The sequence below is a fragment of the Giraffa tippelskirchi genome, chromosome 4 (assembly GCF_054371585.1).
Source record: "Giraffa tippelskirchi isolate mGirTip1 chromosome 4, T2T-mGirTip1v1.2.pri, whole genome shotgun sequence".
NCBI classification, from domain to species: Eukaryota; Metazoa; Chordata; class Mammalia; order Artiodactyla; family Giraffidae; genus Giraffa; species Giraffa tippelskirchi.
The window spans coordinates 133,314,199-133,329,571 of record NC_137278.1 but is presented as its reverse complement, the minus strand read 5'-3'; the positions used below and the strand labels follow the sequence as shown (position 1 = coordinate 133,329,571).

The 15,373-nt window shown below is 41.7% G+C and overlaps 1 protein-coding gene and 1 long non-coding RNA gene across 2 annotated transcripts in view; one reads left to right on the top strand and one right to left on the bottom strand.

Annotated features, from left to right (window-relative positions):
- The first annotated feature begins 2,963 nt into the window (after window positions 1–2,963).
- The window catches only part of LOC145545192 (uncharacterized), a 30,944-nt gene continuing 18,534 nt past the window's right edge, over window positions 2,964–15,373 (top strand). Inside the window, exon 1 of the long non-coding RNA XR_014081936.1 lies at window positions 2,964–3,152. This is a non-coding gene — a long non-coding RNA (uncharacterized LOC145545192). The remainder of the gene's footprint in view (window positions 3,153–15,373) is intronic.
- On the bottom strand, window positions 3,220–8,479 carry OR10AD1 (olfactory receptor family 10 subfamily AD member 1). The gene is given in 1 exon segment (XM_081589076.1): window positions 3,220–8,479. A coding segment is annotated over 1 exon segment (957 nt). The 5' UTR covers window positions 6,969–8,479; the 3' UTR covers window positions 3,220–6,011.

Sequence of the window (15,373 nt, the reverse complement as noted above, 5' to 3'; positions counted from 1 at the left end):
AGAATGGAAAGGAGGGGGAAAACGGGCAGGGAGGGAAGGAAGGAAAGAAAAAAAGAGATCTAAAGGAGTAAGTAGGAGGTATAAAAACAAAAAGAAATGATAGAAAGTCAAGGCAGTACTTTACATCAAGAAAATAGAGTCTTTTATGGGATTTTATGTCTTTGAGAGTGGAAAGAAGAAAGGAATTATTTACATGAAGATAAAGGAGAAGAAAATAAGTAATATCATTGGAACAATGTGCTAGAGCCTGTCAAAACTGGATTATAGGTTCCAGGAACAAATCATGAAACTGGCATAAAGCCAAATTCCAGGACTGAGGGGTATGTTGATTTAGTGTAATATCATCTTTCATAAGGAAGAGGATGGCAGAGAAGAGTTTGCAACTCAAGGTCTAATTTTGACCCAAAAAGATGAATTTCATCAAGTGGAATGAGAGTGAAGGAAATCTTGAAAGACAGCTGCTGCTGCTGCTAAGTCGTGTCAGTCGTGCCTGACTCTGTGCGACCCCATAGATGGCAGCTCACCAGGCTCCCCCGTCCCTGGGATTCTCCAGGCAAGAATACTGGAGTGGGTTGCCATTTCCTTCTCCAGTGCGTGAAAGTGAGAGGTGAAAGTGAAGTTGCTCAGTCGTGTCCGACTCTAACCGACCCCATGGACTGCAGCCTACCAAGATCCTCTGTCCATGGGATTTTCCAGGCAAGAGTACTGGAGTGGGTTGCCAGAAAGACAGTACTAGGCCATTTTAGTTCTCCCTGGTAGCCAAGGAGGTAAGGTGAGATGTGTGTCCAGGATTATGGGAAGCTTAACTTCATATAGTTAAATGATACAATTTTCATAACCTGAGATTGTATGGGAGACAAGGCTAAAGGAACATGTGATTCTCTTAAGAATAAAAGTCAGTGCAAATATTTTGGAGTCCAATGAAGAGGAGTTGATGCAAGGATTACAGAGATGCCTCCAGCAAACTCAGATTTAGAGATGCCAGGCACAGAGGAGGCATAACTAAGAGAGTAGTTCACATATGTCAATGCTTTCATCAACTCGATGGACGTGGGTTTGGGTAAACTCCGGGAGTTGTTGATGGACAGCGAGGCCTGGCGTGCTGCGATTCATGGGGTCACAAAGAGTCGGACACGACTGAGCGACTGAACTGAACTAAGGCAAAAACTGAGGAATTTGATTACAAAACAATTAAAGATTTATGTTCTATAAAGGGCACTATGGACAAAGACAATAGGCAGATGGTAAAATGAAGAAAATATGTGCTTTGTCTAAAACCAACAAAGATGTCATATCATCCTAGAATATATATGGAACTTCTGCAAAGGAACAGGAAAAAGACAGTAACCCCATAGGAAGAAAAGGTTCAAATAATATCAATAGGCAATTTACAGAACAGAAAAAACATGGATATGGAAATTTGATCAAAATCATTAGTAATCAAATACAAATTAAACCAACAATGAAATATCAGTTCACATCTATCAAAAGAGCAAAAATCAGAAATCCATATAATTACTATCAGGAATGTAGAAATGTAGAAACTTGCATTGCTGCAAGCCTGATCTCATCACTTCTGGAAAGCAATCTGGTATAACTTGGATACATTAAATAGATTGATATGGCCCAGCAATTCCTTTCCTAAGAAATATAAAACAGATTCCTTACAAGTCCAGTAGGGGACTAATGGGAAAATGTTCTTAGCAGGGTATTTGTAGTGGAGTGGAGTTGGGGGCAACGTGGGTGTTCATCAGTGGAGGCATGGATAGATACAACGTTGTGAGTGAATCCGGCACATCATGGAATAGCAGGCATCAAACTGAAGCAACAGATTAAATGCTAGCATCTGGTAGCGTGGAGGGAGATGAAAAACGGTGCTCAGTGAAAAAGTAAGGCACAGAATGAGACATACAACAGTAGCTTTGGAGTACGTTTAAGAATATATGCCTACAAAATATTTTCCGAGGGCATATTTAAACACAATTCTAAACACTAGACACGTCTTCCTCAGTGGCTCAGCTGGTAAAGAACCTGTCTGCCGATGCAGGAGACACATGAGACTCCAGTTCCATCCGTGAGTGGGGAAGATCTCCTGAAGAAGGGAATGGCTATCATTGGCTGAATCCAATAGAAAGTCAGAGGTAAGGGAATCTGTTGATGTGGTCCATACAGCTTAGCCTCAAAGCTCAGAGCTGGGTGAAGAGGGTAAGAAATTAAACTGAAGACAGAAATAGCTGTCTAGGTCTTTAGACTGGAAAATAAAAATAAACACGTGTAATCAGATTTGAAATCCCAAAATGAGATTTTTAAGGATGTTCTGGGAGGCATTAGGTATGTTTAGTTTCCATGTCCTGGGTAAGCCTAATATATATTAAACTGTTTACTTTAAGTCACTAATTATGGTGCCTTAGGATTTTCTTTGAAGGTCCAGGGCTTTGGACACTGACACTCCACTCCTATCAGAACAGCTTTGCTTATATTTGGTTAATATATCAGGAGTCTGCTTAAGATTTCACTTAAGAAACAGAGCTATAGCACCACCTATAGTCAGGCAATGTGCTATGAACTCAAAAATGAATCTCAGACTAGTCGGGGAGACAGAAAAGTAAATTACAGTACAGTGTCAGGAAAAAAACCATAAGGGACCGTAAAGAAAGTCTAGTGAACCCAGAAGAGTCAAGGGAGCAAGGAAGGTTTCCTGGAGTCTGTAACTGAAAAGGGAGGTAAGGAAGCTCAGAGAACTGCCGTTGTCCAAAGGGGGAAAGAGGAACGCAACAATTACGCAACTCTCTGAAACGGGCGATGTCGCCTGGAAACAACGAGGTTACAAATCCGCGGACAAGGATGGGAGCAAAGGTGATTTCACGTGATAGGCAAAGATCTACTCAAGCCAGCCTCTAGCCTTGCTCCGCCCCCATCCCATCTCATCCGTCGTCAAAGGGGCGTGGCATTTCAACAAAGGCACTCAGCTGGGAGGGTATCCCAACCCTGAGGCCCGCGGGCAGGCGGCTGCGGAGTCTCCCAGAAAAGCTGGTGTCTCCCAGAGTGGTCTGGTTCCGGCGCTCCAGCCCCGGCGGGGCTGCTAAGGAGAAGGCGCTCACTGGTTGCTATAGCGGCGATCTAAGAGGCTGGGGAAAGTTGATTGGCCGCAGGTTCGTAGCGCGGGCCACGCCCACCCCTTCCGGCGGCTGCAATCAGGTCAGGGCCCCAAGGCCTGCTGGGTAGTTTAGTGGTGCGGCCCCAAAGCAAGCTCGGAAACACGGCGCCGACTTTAGATGAGAGGAACCTAGGCCGGGCTGCAGCTGAGGGCGGGCTGAGCCGGGACTCTAGGTAGAATTCCTGGCTTTCCCTCCCACAGTTTCGGTCCCTGAGCCCGGGTATGGTAACCCTAGAGCTTGGTCATGCGGTCCGGCGACTAGTGGCTTCGCATTGGGAGATGAGTAGGGGTGCGCATTTCGGGATGGCTTTTAGTTAATGCATTTACAGGAATTTTCGCGGACCCTGTGGGCTCTTGTGCCAGCGGGAACCAGGGCAGAGACTGTGGCGGGGGAAACGCGGCCAGGGCGGCGGCTTCTTTTCCGCTAAAGGCCAGCTTCCCACCATGCCTAGGTTCCCGTTTGAGGCTGGGCTTTTTGGAGCTCGGGACCTTGAACCAGAAAGTGCGTTGCCTGGAGAAGACAGTTCTAGGTCGCGCAGCCTGATTTTTCAGCATTCCTAGCCATACTGGCCTGTTGTCATCCACGTTGAACGCACCATTTTATCGACGAATCAGACAGTTCTTTTTGCCTGGAATTCTAAGTCTGTGCCAATACCATACCCATTTTCTGTCTTTTAATTCACTTTGTTGTTCAGTCGCCAAATTGTGAGGACTCTGCTACCCCATGGACTGTAGAACGCCAAGCTCCTCTCTCCTCCAGTATCTCCCAGAGTTTGCTCAAATTCATGTCCATTTAGTCTGTGATGCTATAACCATCTCATCCTCTGCTGCCCTCTTCTCTTGCTTTTAGTGTTTCTCAGCATCAGGGTCTTTTCCAGTGAGTCTGCTCTCCGCAACAGGGGGCCCACAGTTTCAGCAACAGTCCTTCCAATGAATATTCAGGGTTGATTTTAATTCCCTGCTTATTTTTTGAGGCATAATTCTAGCACTTCCTCAATATAAAGATTGCCCCATTCTTGGGGATAGTTATTTGATTACCACTTAAGGAGTGCATGCTCGGGAAGTGCTGCCCAGTTAGAAAAAGCTAAGCCTTTTGAAATGCGCAGTGAATTTGAGCAAATTAACTTTTGTGGTTCTCAGTTTTGCTTCTCAAAATGGAGCTAGTACTATTAAAGGGTTTTGTGAAGTTTAAAGCTGTTAAAACCTAAGTGCTTAATAGTTGTGAGTGCTGTCTGTCATTCCGAAGTACTCTGCCTAAGAGCAGTTGCCACTCACAGGCCTAAGATCCCCCTACTGCAGCTCATACAAACTCTCCAGCCACTTGTTTGACCAGCATTGAATTAGTCTCCTTCCTACTGCAGTAGCTTTAAAGAAAGTCTTTCTTGCCTGCTTCACTTTGCCTTGGTGTAGTTTTTCTTTGGTAATGTAAATGTTTAGGTTCTGTGTTTATTGTTTCTTCTTGATGACAGTGGTGTCTCCTTTGTTGTTGACTGAGTAGTGCATCTCACGTGTTTTCTGTTATCTAGATATTCACCAATTGGACACAAAGGAGTAGAGCTTTGTGGGGTGAAGGGTAGTTAGTATGTGTTGTCAGGATGTGAAAAGGGTTGTATCACTATATCTATTCAAGGGCATCCCAAGTGAGGTACTTTTATCTCAAGGAAGTAGCTTCAGATAACAAAGCACAGGCCTATGCCCCTTTCTTTCCTATCTGTTATGAAAGGAGCATGAGAAGGATGCAGTTTGCAAAGAAAGAGAACAGCTGAGAATATTATGCCCTCTCAAGGGCCACTGGGTTTCATGAAGAAGAGAAGCTAAGCCAAGAGAGGAAGGGTTACAAATTAAGAAAGCCATCTGCAGTGGTGGAGGTAGTGTGGAGACTTAAAGTATAGGAAATGAAGTGGACCCATTTACCATAAGGAAGTAAGGTGGAATATTACTGAATTGGAATGAAACGAAAGATGGTTGAGAAAAATAGGCAGTAGGGAAAGGGGAGTTGTTTAGGCGTATGGGTAAAAGGGAAGGAAACTGGAAGTCCGAGAAGCTTGGTAGAGGAACTCACTATTGGGTTGGCCAAAAAGTTCATTCAGGTCTGTCCATTAAACCTGGACGAACTTTTTGGCCAAACCGATACTTGAATCTGAAGAGAAATATCAACTAGTCATGTACTTAAGAAAACTAAAGGATTGAGGAAGAAGAGATTTGACACCTGGCCTCTCCTACTTGCCCTTCCCTAACACACCGAAGGGTAAACATAACACCAAACACAGCTGCATATTCTCCCTCATAGGCTAGTGGAGGCAAACAAGACAAAGTTCAGGCTGATGATGCCTAGTTTTTCTTTTTCTTCTTTTCTCTAACTTCTTTGATGTCAACTGCTCCCTAATAACCTTTTTCTTTTTTCTTCCTCTACTCTTTCTCATATAGAAGAATGATGAGAGCAGATTCAGGAAGTGAGAATGAAGTGTGAGAAAAAAAAACATTAAGTTGAAGGAAAAAGTTTACTTTTTCTTTACTAAATGTCTAGGCAGAACTCAGGCTGGGAAGAGCATATAAAAGTGCTATACAAAGAAAATGAAATGGAATTAAGTGTACTTAATGTGTTATAGATCCTGTTGTGAGAACTTAGAAGAAAATTACTCAGGAAGGTCTCCAAGTCTCCTGAAAAAGGTCCAAGAGAACACAGTGTTAAAGGTACATCAGACAGATGAACATTAGATATTAATAGGAACTTCCAGGCCTGATGCTGGTGCAAAGAAACCTATGAATGCTCTTTCCTGGAGCCTCTCAGCACAGCAAAGTTATCCAACTCTCAGGACTGGAGGAGGAAGCTGTCCCTCCAGGCATCTTCCCGCTAGACAGACTCTGCCTGGGAAAGGCTGCTCCTTCCAAGGGCCCTCGCCATCACCCCCTTCATTTCTTTGTTTCGGAACCTGTAGATGATGGGGTTGCACATGGGGGTGATGATGGTGTAGAGGAGGGAGAAAGGCTTGTCTTTGTCAGGACTGTGTGTGCTGCGGGGGTTCATGTAAGAGAACATGGCTGAGGTGTAGAAAAAGATGACCACGGTCAGATGGGAGGCACAAGTAGAGAAGGTCTTCCCCCGACCAGAGGAGAAGGCCTTGCCCAGGATGGAGGCCAGGATGCTGGCATAGGAGATGACAGTGAGCACCATGGGGCTGAGCAGCACCACAATGGCATCGGCAAAGATGACTCTCAGACTAAACTGGGGATCCCCACAAGAGAGGGTGATCACTATGGGGGCCTCAAAGAAGAAGTTTTCTATGTGGTTGTCTCTGCAGAAGGGACCATGAAGTGTCATGTAGTCAAGCAGGATGCCATTGATCAGCCCAAAGAACCAGGCTGTACTCACCAAGCTCACACAGACCTGCTGGCTCATGATCTAGGCATAGGTCAGTGGGTAGCAGATGGCAACATAACAGTCATAGGCCGTGAAAGCCAAGAGGATGCACTCAGCCGCACCCACACCAAAAACCAGATACATCTGGGTTAAGCAGGAGGCAAAGGTAAGAGTGTGATTCTTTATCACTAAGTGGATCAGCATCTGTGGGATGGTGGTGGTGATGAAGCAGACATCGAGGAAGGACAGGTGGCCAAGGAAGAAGTACATGGGGCTGTTGAGCCTGGGGTCTGTGCAGGTGATGAAGATGATGAGGCCATTCATGGCCATGGCAAGGCTGTAGAGGGCTAGGAAGAGGGCAAAGAGCAATGCCCGAGTGGAAGGGGTGCTCTGCTCAAAGCCCACGAGGATAAACTCTGTCACGGTGCTGCCATTCCTTGTGTCTACCATTTGGGGCCTGCTTGAGAAGGGAAGATAGATAAAGCACAGATAAGATAGTAGGGTATAGGTATTTCCCACTTGTATAAAAATAGATTAAGGGAAAATGAGTGAAAGACAAGAGAATTTCAGTAAACTACACGTGAGTCAGCACTGTCATGGGCACTGAAAATACCAGTTCTATTGCAGGCTGTGATAATGGAACCATATTATAACCAAGGGAGATTCTATTATCCTTTCTATGAATCAGGCTGTATTTGAAATACCATATCCAGCTCTGGACCTCTATTTTAAATGATTATCCACCAAAGGGATTATGTTCAGACAAAAAAGATGGTGAATGATCTAGAAACCACGTGACAAACTTTTAAAGGAAACTTTAAAAGGAAGTCTTAGGGAAACTCTGAGAGGTCCTTTTAAATGTTAATAGGTTTTTCATCTAGAAGAGAGAGAATTTACTTTTTCTATGTAATCTCAATGAGTAGAACTCAAACCAGAGAGTGGAAATACTAGAGAAAAAAATGACTGCTATTTCTTATTATAAATTTTCTTTGTTCTTTTAAGTATACAACCAATGCCTGCTCCTTGTGGAACATTTGGAAAATACCAAAAAAGCAAAAGCTAAATAAATAAATAAAAAGAATCAACCAGAGGGAAACCACAATCTGTATTTTAGTTCATGTCTTTTCAATAGGTTTTTTTTTTTTATGTTTATATTTTAAAAGCTATGAAGACCAAAACAAGGCTGAGTGGAAACTTCCATAGGAACTTAAGTGAGGGAGAGTATATTTTCAAGAAGAAATGCAGTAATTATAGCTGATTCCAGGTTGGGGAATGCAATGCAATAGGGAGGAAGTAAAAAGGATAAAAATTCATTCTTATATGAATGGGGAACTGGGAACAACTGCACTTCACCCCACTTTGCAGTCAAAAATGGTTTATTCATTTAATAAACAAATGCTTAATGTGTTCCATATACTGAGCTGGGTGCCAAAGATATAAAATCATGCAGAGAACTTCCTCCCTGACCCCATGGGCATTATACTACACCCCAAGTCATTAAATCAGGGGGATAAGTGAGCTCATAGAGAATCCATATAACATATGGACAATATTAATAAAAAGCATACATTTATAAGCAGATATATTTCAAACTCTGTTGCCTCCATACAGGGAATGTACCCTTTGGAAGGGTCATGAAACACTTGCAACATATTATTGGTATATTAGAGTATAAAAAAATCTTAAATGAATTCCTAAGGTCCAAAAAAGTTCAGATCATATTGACCATACTAAAACTAGGCATTAAAATTCTTCTTAAATTTCCACACAGAGGAGATTTCTTAAAATTTATTTATTTTCTCCCTTTGATGAGAGAAAAAGAGTACAGGTGTCAGCTAGTGTATGGGATTTTCCTTAAGAATACTGTTTATCATCATATTGCACACTTTAAATAACATAAAATTTTTTTCAATTATACCTCAATAAAGCTGAAAAAAAGTCTGTCAAATCCAAGTGGGAAAAAAAAAGGAATATTGCTTGCTCATTTTTTTTAACTTCAAGAAAAGAAGTAAACTCTTACTGAATATATAAATTTAGAGGGTATTGTTTTAATAAATTGTGGATAACAGTCTTCTGATCAGCAGGGCTGCCAGGAGTGTTGTACCATTTGTGCACTGCCCAAAGGCTCCTAAAGGTCACAGTGGATGCTGAAGTCCAGCCTTTGCTCAGCTTAACCAAGCCACACCAAGCCACACGGTGAGGGGCTGTGTGGATTCAAAGTGGTAGCTTTCTTCTAATCCTGTTCTGAGAGGGAGTGACTTTTTAAAATTAACCCGAATATACTATGTATGTAAGGAAGATCTGGCCATGAGGATAATTAAATTTCACCACTTGTTTATTTTTCATCTGATAAGACTGGTGAAGTCTTTGAATGAATAATAATAAATAAGCCTATGTTCTATTGAGTAGGTTTTATGAATAAAAAGGCAGTAGATATTTCTTCTAATGTGGTAGTACTCAAAGTGTGGTCCACAGACTAGCAGCAGCAGAAGCGTCACCTGGGAACTTCATAGAAATTATTGGGCTTCACTCCAGATCTACAGAATCATAAACCCTGGGGATGGAGTCTAGCAATCAGTGTTTTAACAAGACTTCCATGTGATTCTGATGTACATTAAACATTGAAAAACTACTATTTTAATGCAGGTGAAGACAAAGTGTAGCCCTCAAGACAAATATAGTCCATTGTTTATTTTTATAAATAAAATTTAATTGGAACACAGCCACACTAATCTGCTTATGTATTGTCTGTGATTGTTTTTCTACTACAAAAGCAAAGCTGAATATTTGCCAGAGACCATTTAGCCTGCAAATATGATTGTCAGATTTAGCAAATAAAAATATTAGATGCCCAGTTAAATATGATTTTTCAGATAATCAGTGAATAATTTTTATTATAAATATGTTCCATGCAATACTAGTAAATCAATGCATGGAGGCTAAAATATTTACTATCTGGTCCTTTATAGAAAAGATTTGCTGACTCTTGCAAAATCTTATGATTGTAGAGTGGACTTGCCTCCAGTAGACAGGAGCATGTAAGGGAGGCAATGAAAAAAAGGCCTTAGTCCTGATCACACACCTGGGATTCTGGTGGTTTGAGCCTCAACTACTTGCCTCCCAATTAGAAGACTCAAACTAAGAGATCAACCTGCCTGGGATGGAAGGGCAGCTGGTGCCACTTGCTTTTCTGTTTATTAAACTTATTATATGATTTATTTTCTTTAAGTGCCCGCTGTTACACATGTTCAATTAAGATAGAGTGGATGTTTTAGAAGAATTTTGTGACTAAATCAGAAGGGATTTTGTAATAACAATAAAACTAGGCATGATTATGAAAAACACTCCATCTAGTAAACATTGAAAAACAAAAAGCCCTCTGAAAACAACTTTTAGATAGATCAAACAGGGAATCAAAAGATTAATTACAGACTATCTAAAAAGATAATGATAATAAAAGAAGCATATATCAATAAATATATACACAGGTATTTGTTAAAGGAAAAGTTAATAGCCTGAAATACTTGCAATAAGAATAAGAAATAAAGATAAATTAAATGAAGTGAAATAGCTCAAGAGGTTAGAAGCAGATAAAATTAACATAAGCAAGACCAAAAGGGAATATATGGAAAGATCAAAGAAGAAATAATTGAATACAAAAACAGAAAAAAGTAGTTAATAAATAAACTCAAAGATAATAAATAATTTCAAAGAAATTGGTCCTCTGAAAAAGTCAATAAAATAGACAAACTATTATTTATATAATACAAACAACAAAAATGAGATGTGAGGAAGAAAGCACAATATACAAGTTATAAACAAAAAGTTTTAATAATCACAGCCGCAAAGGAAACAAAAATAATTATACCATAGTATTTTGCCTATGACCATCAGGTTTGAAGGTCTGGATGAAAAGATAACTTTCCAGGTAAATGTTAATATAAATCACTAAAATTCATTAAAGAAAATATAGAAACTATCATCCTTAATGAAATGAAGCAGTTCTGAACTTTGGCTTCACATTAGAGTCTCTTGAAGAGTTTTAAAATGTTGCCATGCCTATGTTGCAAACCAGACATACTTAAAACAACGTAAGGAGAGGGATTCAGGCATCAGTGTTTTTAAAAACTTCCCAGGTGGCTCCAATGTTGCAGCAAGTTTGAGAACTACTAAAACAGAGAAAATTGACAAAGAGCTAAGCCCCAAATAGCTCCAGAACCTGATAGTTTCCTGAGTTCTTTCTAATTTTGCATCAATCAAATATTTTTGACAGTTTATGATAGAAAAAATAATGGGTTCCTGAGTAATTTTACAAAGTCATCAAACCATTGAATCCAAAATCTGAGAAGTATACAAAAGAAAATTATAGGAGATCGGCAGAAGATGGCGGAGGAATAGGACGGGGAGACCACTCTCTCCTCCACAAATTTATCGAAAGAACATCTGAACGCTGACCAAACTTCACAAAACTACTTCTGAAGGCTGGCTGAGGACGTCAGGCTTTCACAAAAACTGCGCATTATCTTCAAAAGAGGTAGGAGAAATTATAAAAGATAAAAAGAGAGACAAAAGAGTTAGGGACGGAGACCCGTCCCGGGGAGGGAGTCGTAAAAGAGGAGGAATTTCCAAGCACCAGGAAACCCTCTCACCGGCGGGTGTGGGGGAGGATTTTTTATCTCGGAGGGCAACGTAACTGGGAGGAAAAAATAAATAAAATCGACAGATTACGTGCCTAAAGCAACTCCCAGCAAAGAACCCCAGACGCTCGCATCATCCGCCACCAGCAAGTGGGGGCTGAATGGAGAGGAGCGGGCGGCATTGCCTAGGGTAAGGACCGGGCCCGAGTGCCCCGAGGGCAATCTGAGGGAGCTAACGTGAGATAGTAACCTAAACTGTGGGACAGCGAGAGAGAGAGAGAGAACTATCCCGCGAAAAGCCCAACTCTAAGGCACTGCCGGCCCGCTCACAGAACAAAGGACTGAGCGATACCAGAGGAGAGCTAGCCGGCTGCGGACTGCGCCATCCCCCGCCGGACACAGCGGGCAGGCGGGGCCCGCCAGAGCCGGAAAGGGGCAAACTCGGCTCCAGAGAGGGCACCCCCTACCAAACTGCAAACAGGCTCCTAGTTTTTAAGCAAAGACTGCCTGAGATCCCGGAGGGTCGACAGCAGCCGGGAGGGTCGCAGCCAGAGACCAGCTCCCCAGAACCGACACAAAGCACACCGGAGCCGGGCGCGCCCGTAAACAGAGGCGGGGACCAGGGAGGTGATAAGCCGCACCGCCCCAACAGGGGACAGCGCCCTCGCCAAACTCCTGGCCGCCTGGGCAGCTCCGACCGGGAACGGCACAAGCCGCGGGCAAAATCGAGTCTGCGCCTTTGTGGAGTAACCGGGAGCCTGAACCTGAGCGGCTTAGTCCTGGGAAGTGCACGCAGCTCAGGGCCCGCTCCCCGGCCGAGTAACCTGAAGCCTGAGCAGGGTAGACGGGGAAAGCACACACGCCGTGAGCGGGGGCGAACCCAGTGCGGCCGAGACACTGCGAGCTTACCACACACACGCCAGAATTGCAGTGTTCCTTCCTCCCCACAGCACGATTGAACAAGCGAACCTAAAGAGATCACCTCCACCGCTTTGTTGCAGGGCGGAAATTAGATACTGAAGAGATCTCCAAACAGAAGCCAAATAAACAGAGGGAAGCGCTTTGGAAGGGACAGGCCAACAGATTAAGATCCCTGTAGCTAATACCGACTGCATTAAAAAGGACCTACAGATCTTGAAAAGTATAAGCAGGAATAAGGATCTATCTAAAACTGAGCAGATCCCACACTGCTCACAACAGCTCCAGAGAAAGTCCGGGATATATATATTTTTTACTATTATTATTTTTTTTAATTTTTTTTTAATTTTTTTTTTAATTAAAAAAATTTTTTTTTCTCTTCTTTCCTTTTTCTTCAAGTCCTCTATTACACCTTTAACTTTCATTTTCATAACCCACTATTAACTTGCAAAAAAAAAAAAAAAAACCCCTATTTTTGAAGCAAACTACATACATATATCTTATACCTTTTGTGTTTTTTTTTTTTTAATGTTTTTTTCCTGTTCTACATTTTTTTACTGTTTCTTTTTTTACTGTTTTACTGTTTTTTTTTTCTTTTTACACTGTTCCCTTTTTTCTTTCTTTTTTTTTTTTTTTAGATTGTAAGTTTTATAAGAGTCTAACCTCTACTCTAGATTTTTAATCTGTGTTTTACATATTTGATATCAACTTTGTACATTTAAGAACCCAATCTTTAGGACCCATTTTTACTCAGGAGTGTGATCACTGGCCTGATCACTCTCTCCCCCTATTGATGCTCTTTCTTCTCCCCCAGGGAACCTCTATCTCCCACCCTCCTCCTTCTCTTCTCAACCCAATTCTGTGAATCTCTGAGGGTGTTCTGGGTACCGGAGAACACTTCAGGAACAGGATACTGCCCAGATCTCTCTCTCCCCTCTTAATTCCTCCCTTTCTACTCATGCTCACCTCTGTTACCTTCCTCCCCCCTCTCTATGTATCTGTGAATCACTCTGAGGGTTCCAAACTGTGGAAAGCACAGAGGGAAGTGCTTACTGGCTAGATTGCTCTCTCCACATTTGAATTCCCCTCTTCCCCTCCTGGTCACTTCAACCCACCCCCCCCACCTCATCTCTCCATGTAACTCAGTGAACCTTTCTGGGTATCCCTCACTGTGGAGAATCTTTTCACCATTAACCTAAAAGTTTTACTATTGAGGCTGTATGGAAGGAGAAGTCTTGAGGCTACTGCAAGAATAAGACTGAAAGCCAGGGGAAACATTAATTAATAAGAGACCATCCAATAGCCTCCATAAATTCACTGAAACCAAGCTCCACCCAAGAGATAATAAGTTCCAGAGCAAGACATACCACGCAAATTCTCCAGCAACGCAGGAACATAGACCTGAGCATCAATATACAGGCTGCCCAGAGGCACACCAAATCCATAGACATCTCAAAAATTAATACTGGTCACTCCATTACACTCAAGAGAGCAGAAATCCAGCTCCACCCACCAGAACACCGACACAAGCTCCCCCAACCAGGAAACCTTGACAAGCCACCTGTCCAACCCCAACCGCAGTGAGGAACCTCCACAACAAAGAGGAACTTCATACTACCAGAATACAGAAGGGCCACGCCTAACACAGCAATCTAAACAAGATGAAAAGGCAGAGAAATACTCAGCAAGTAAAGGAAAATGAGAAATGCCCACAAAGCCAAACAAAAGAGGAGGAGATAGGGAATCTATCTGAAAAAGAATTTAGAATAAGGATAATAAAAATGATCCAAAATCTTGAAAGCAAAATGGAGTTACAGATAAATAGCCTGGAGACAAAGATTGAGAAGATGCAAGAAATGTTTATCAAGGACTTAGAAGAAATAAAAAGGAATCAATATAGAATGAATAATGAAATAAAGGAGATAAAAGACACTCTGGAGGGAACCAACAGTAGAATAACGGAGGCAGAAGATAGGATAAGTGAGGTAGAAGATAGAATGATGGAAATAAACGAAGCAGAGAGGAAAAAAGAAAAAAGAATCAAAAGAAATGAGGAAAACCTCCGGGACCTCTGGGACAATATGAAACGCCCCAACATTCGAATCATAGGAGTCCCAGAAGAAGAAGATAAAAGGAAAGGCCATGAAAAAATACTCGAGGAGATAATAGTTGAGAATTTCCCTAAATTGAGGAAAGAAATAGTCACAGAAGTCCAAGAAACCCAGAGAGTTCCAAACAGGATAAACCCAAGGCGAAACACCCCAAGACACATATTAATCAAATTAACAAAGATCAAACACAAAGAACAAATATTAAAAGCAGCAAGGGAAAAACAACAAATAACACACAAGGGGATCCCCATAAGGATAACAGCTGATCTTTCAATAGAAACCCTTCAGGCTAGAAGGGAATGGCAGGACATACTTAAAGTAATGAAAGAGAATAATCTACAACCCAGATTACTGTACCCAGCAAGGATCTCATTCAGATATGAAGGAGAATTCAAAAGCTTTACAGACAAGCAAGAGCTGAGGGAATTCAGCACCACCAAACCAGCTCTCCAGCAAATGCTAAAGGATCTTCTCTAAACAGGAAACACAGAAAGGATGTTTCAACACGAACTCAAAACAACAAAGTAAATGGCAACGGGATCATACTTATCAATAATTACCTTAAATGTAAATGGGTTGAATGCCCCAACCAAAAGGCAAAGGGTTGCTGAATGGATACAAAAACAAGACCCCTATATATGCTGTCTACAAGAGACCCACCTCAAAACTAGGGACACACACAGGCTGAAAGTGAAAGGATGGAAAAACATATTCCATGCAAACGGAGACCAAAAGAAAGCAGGAGTCGCAATACTCATTTCAGATAAAATAGACTTTAAAATAAAGGATGTGAAAAGGGACAAAGAAGGACACTACATAAAGATCAAAGGATCAATTCAAGAAGAAGACGTAACAATCATAAATATATATGCACCCAACATAGGAGCACCACAATATATAAGGCAAATACTAACAAGTATGAAAGGGGAAATTAACAATAACACAATAATAGTGGGAGACTTTAATACTCCACTCACGCATATGGATAGATCAACTAAACAGAAAATTAACAAGGAAACACAAACTTTAAATGATACAATAGACAAATTAGATTTAATTGATATTTACAGGAGTTTCCACCCCAAAACAATCAATTTTACCTTTTTCTCAAGTGCACATGGAACTTTCTCCAGGATAGATCACATCCTGGGCCATAAATCTAGCCTTGGTAAATTCAAAAAAATTGAAA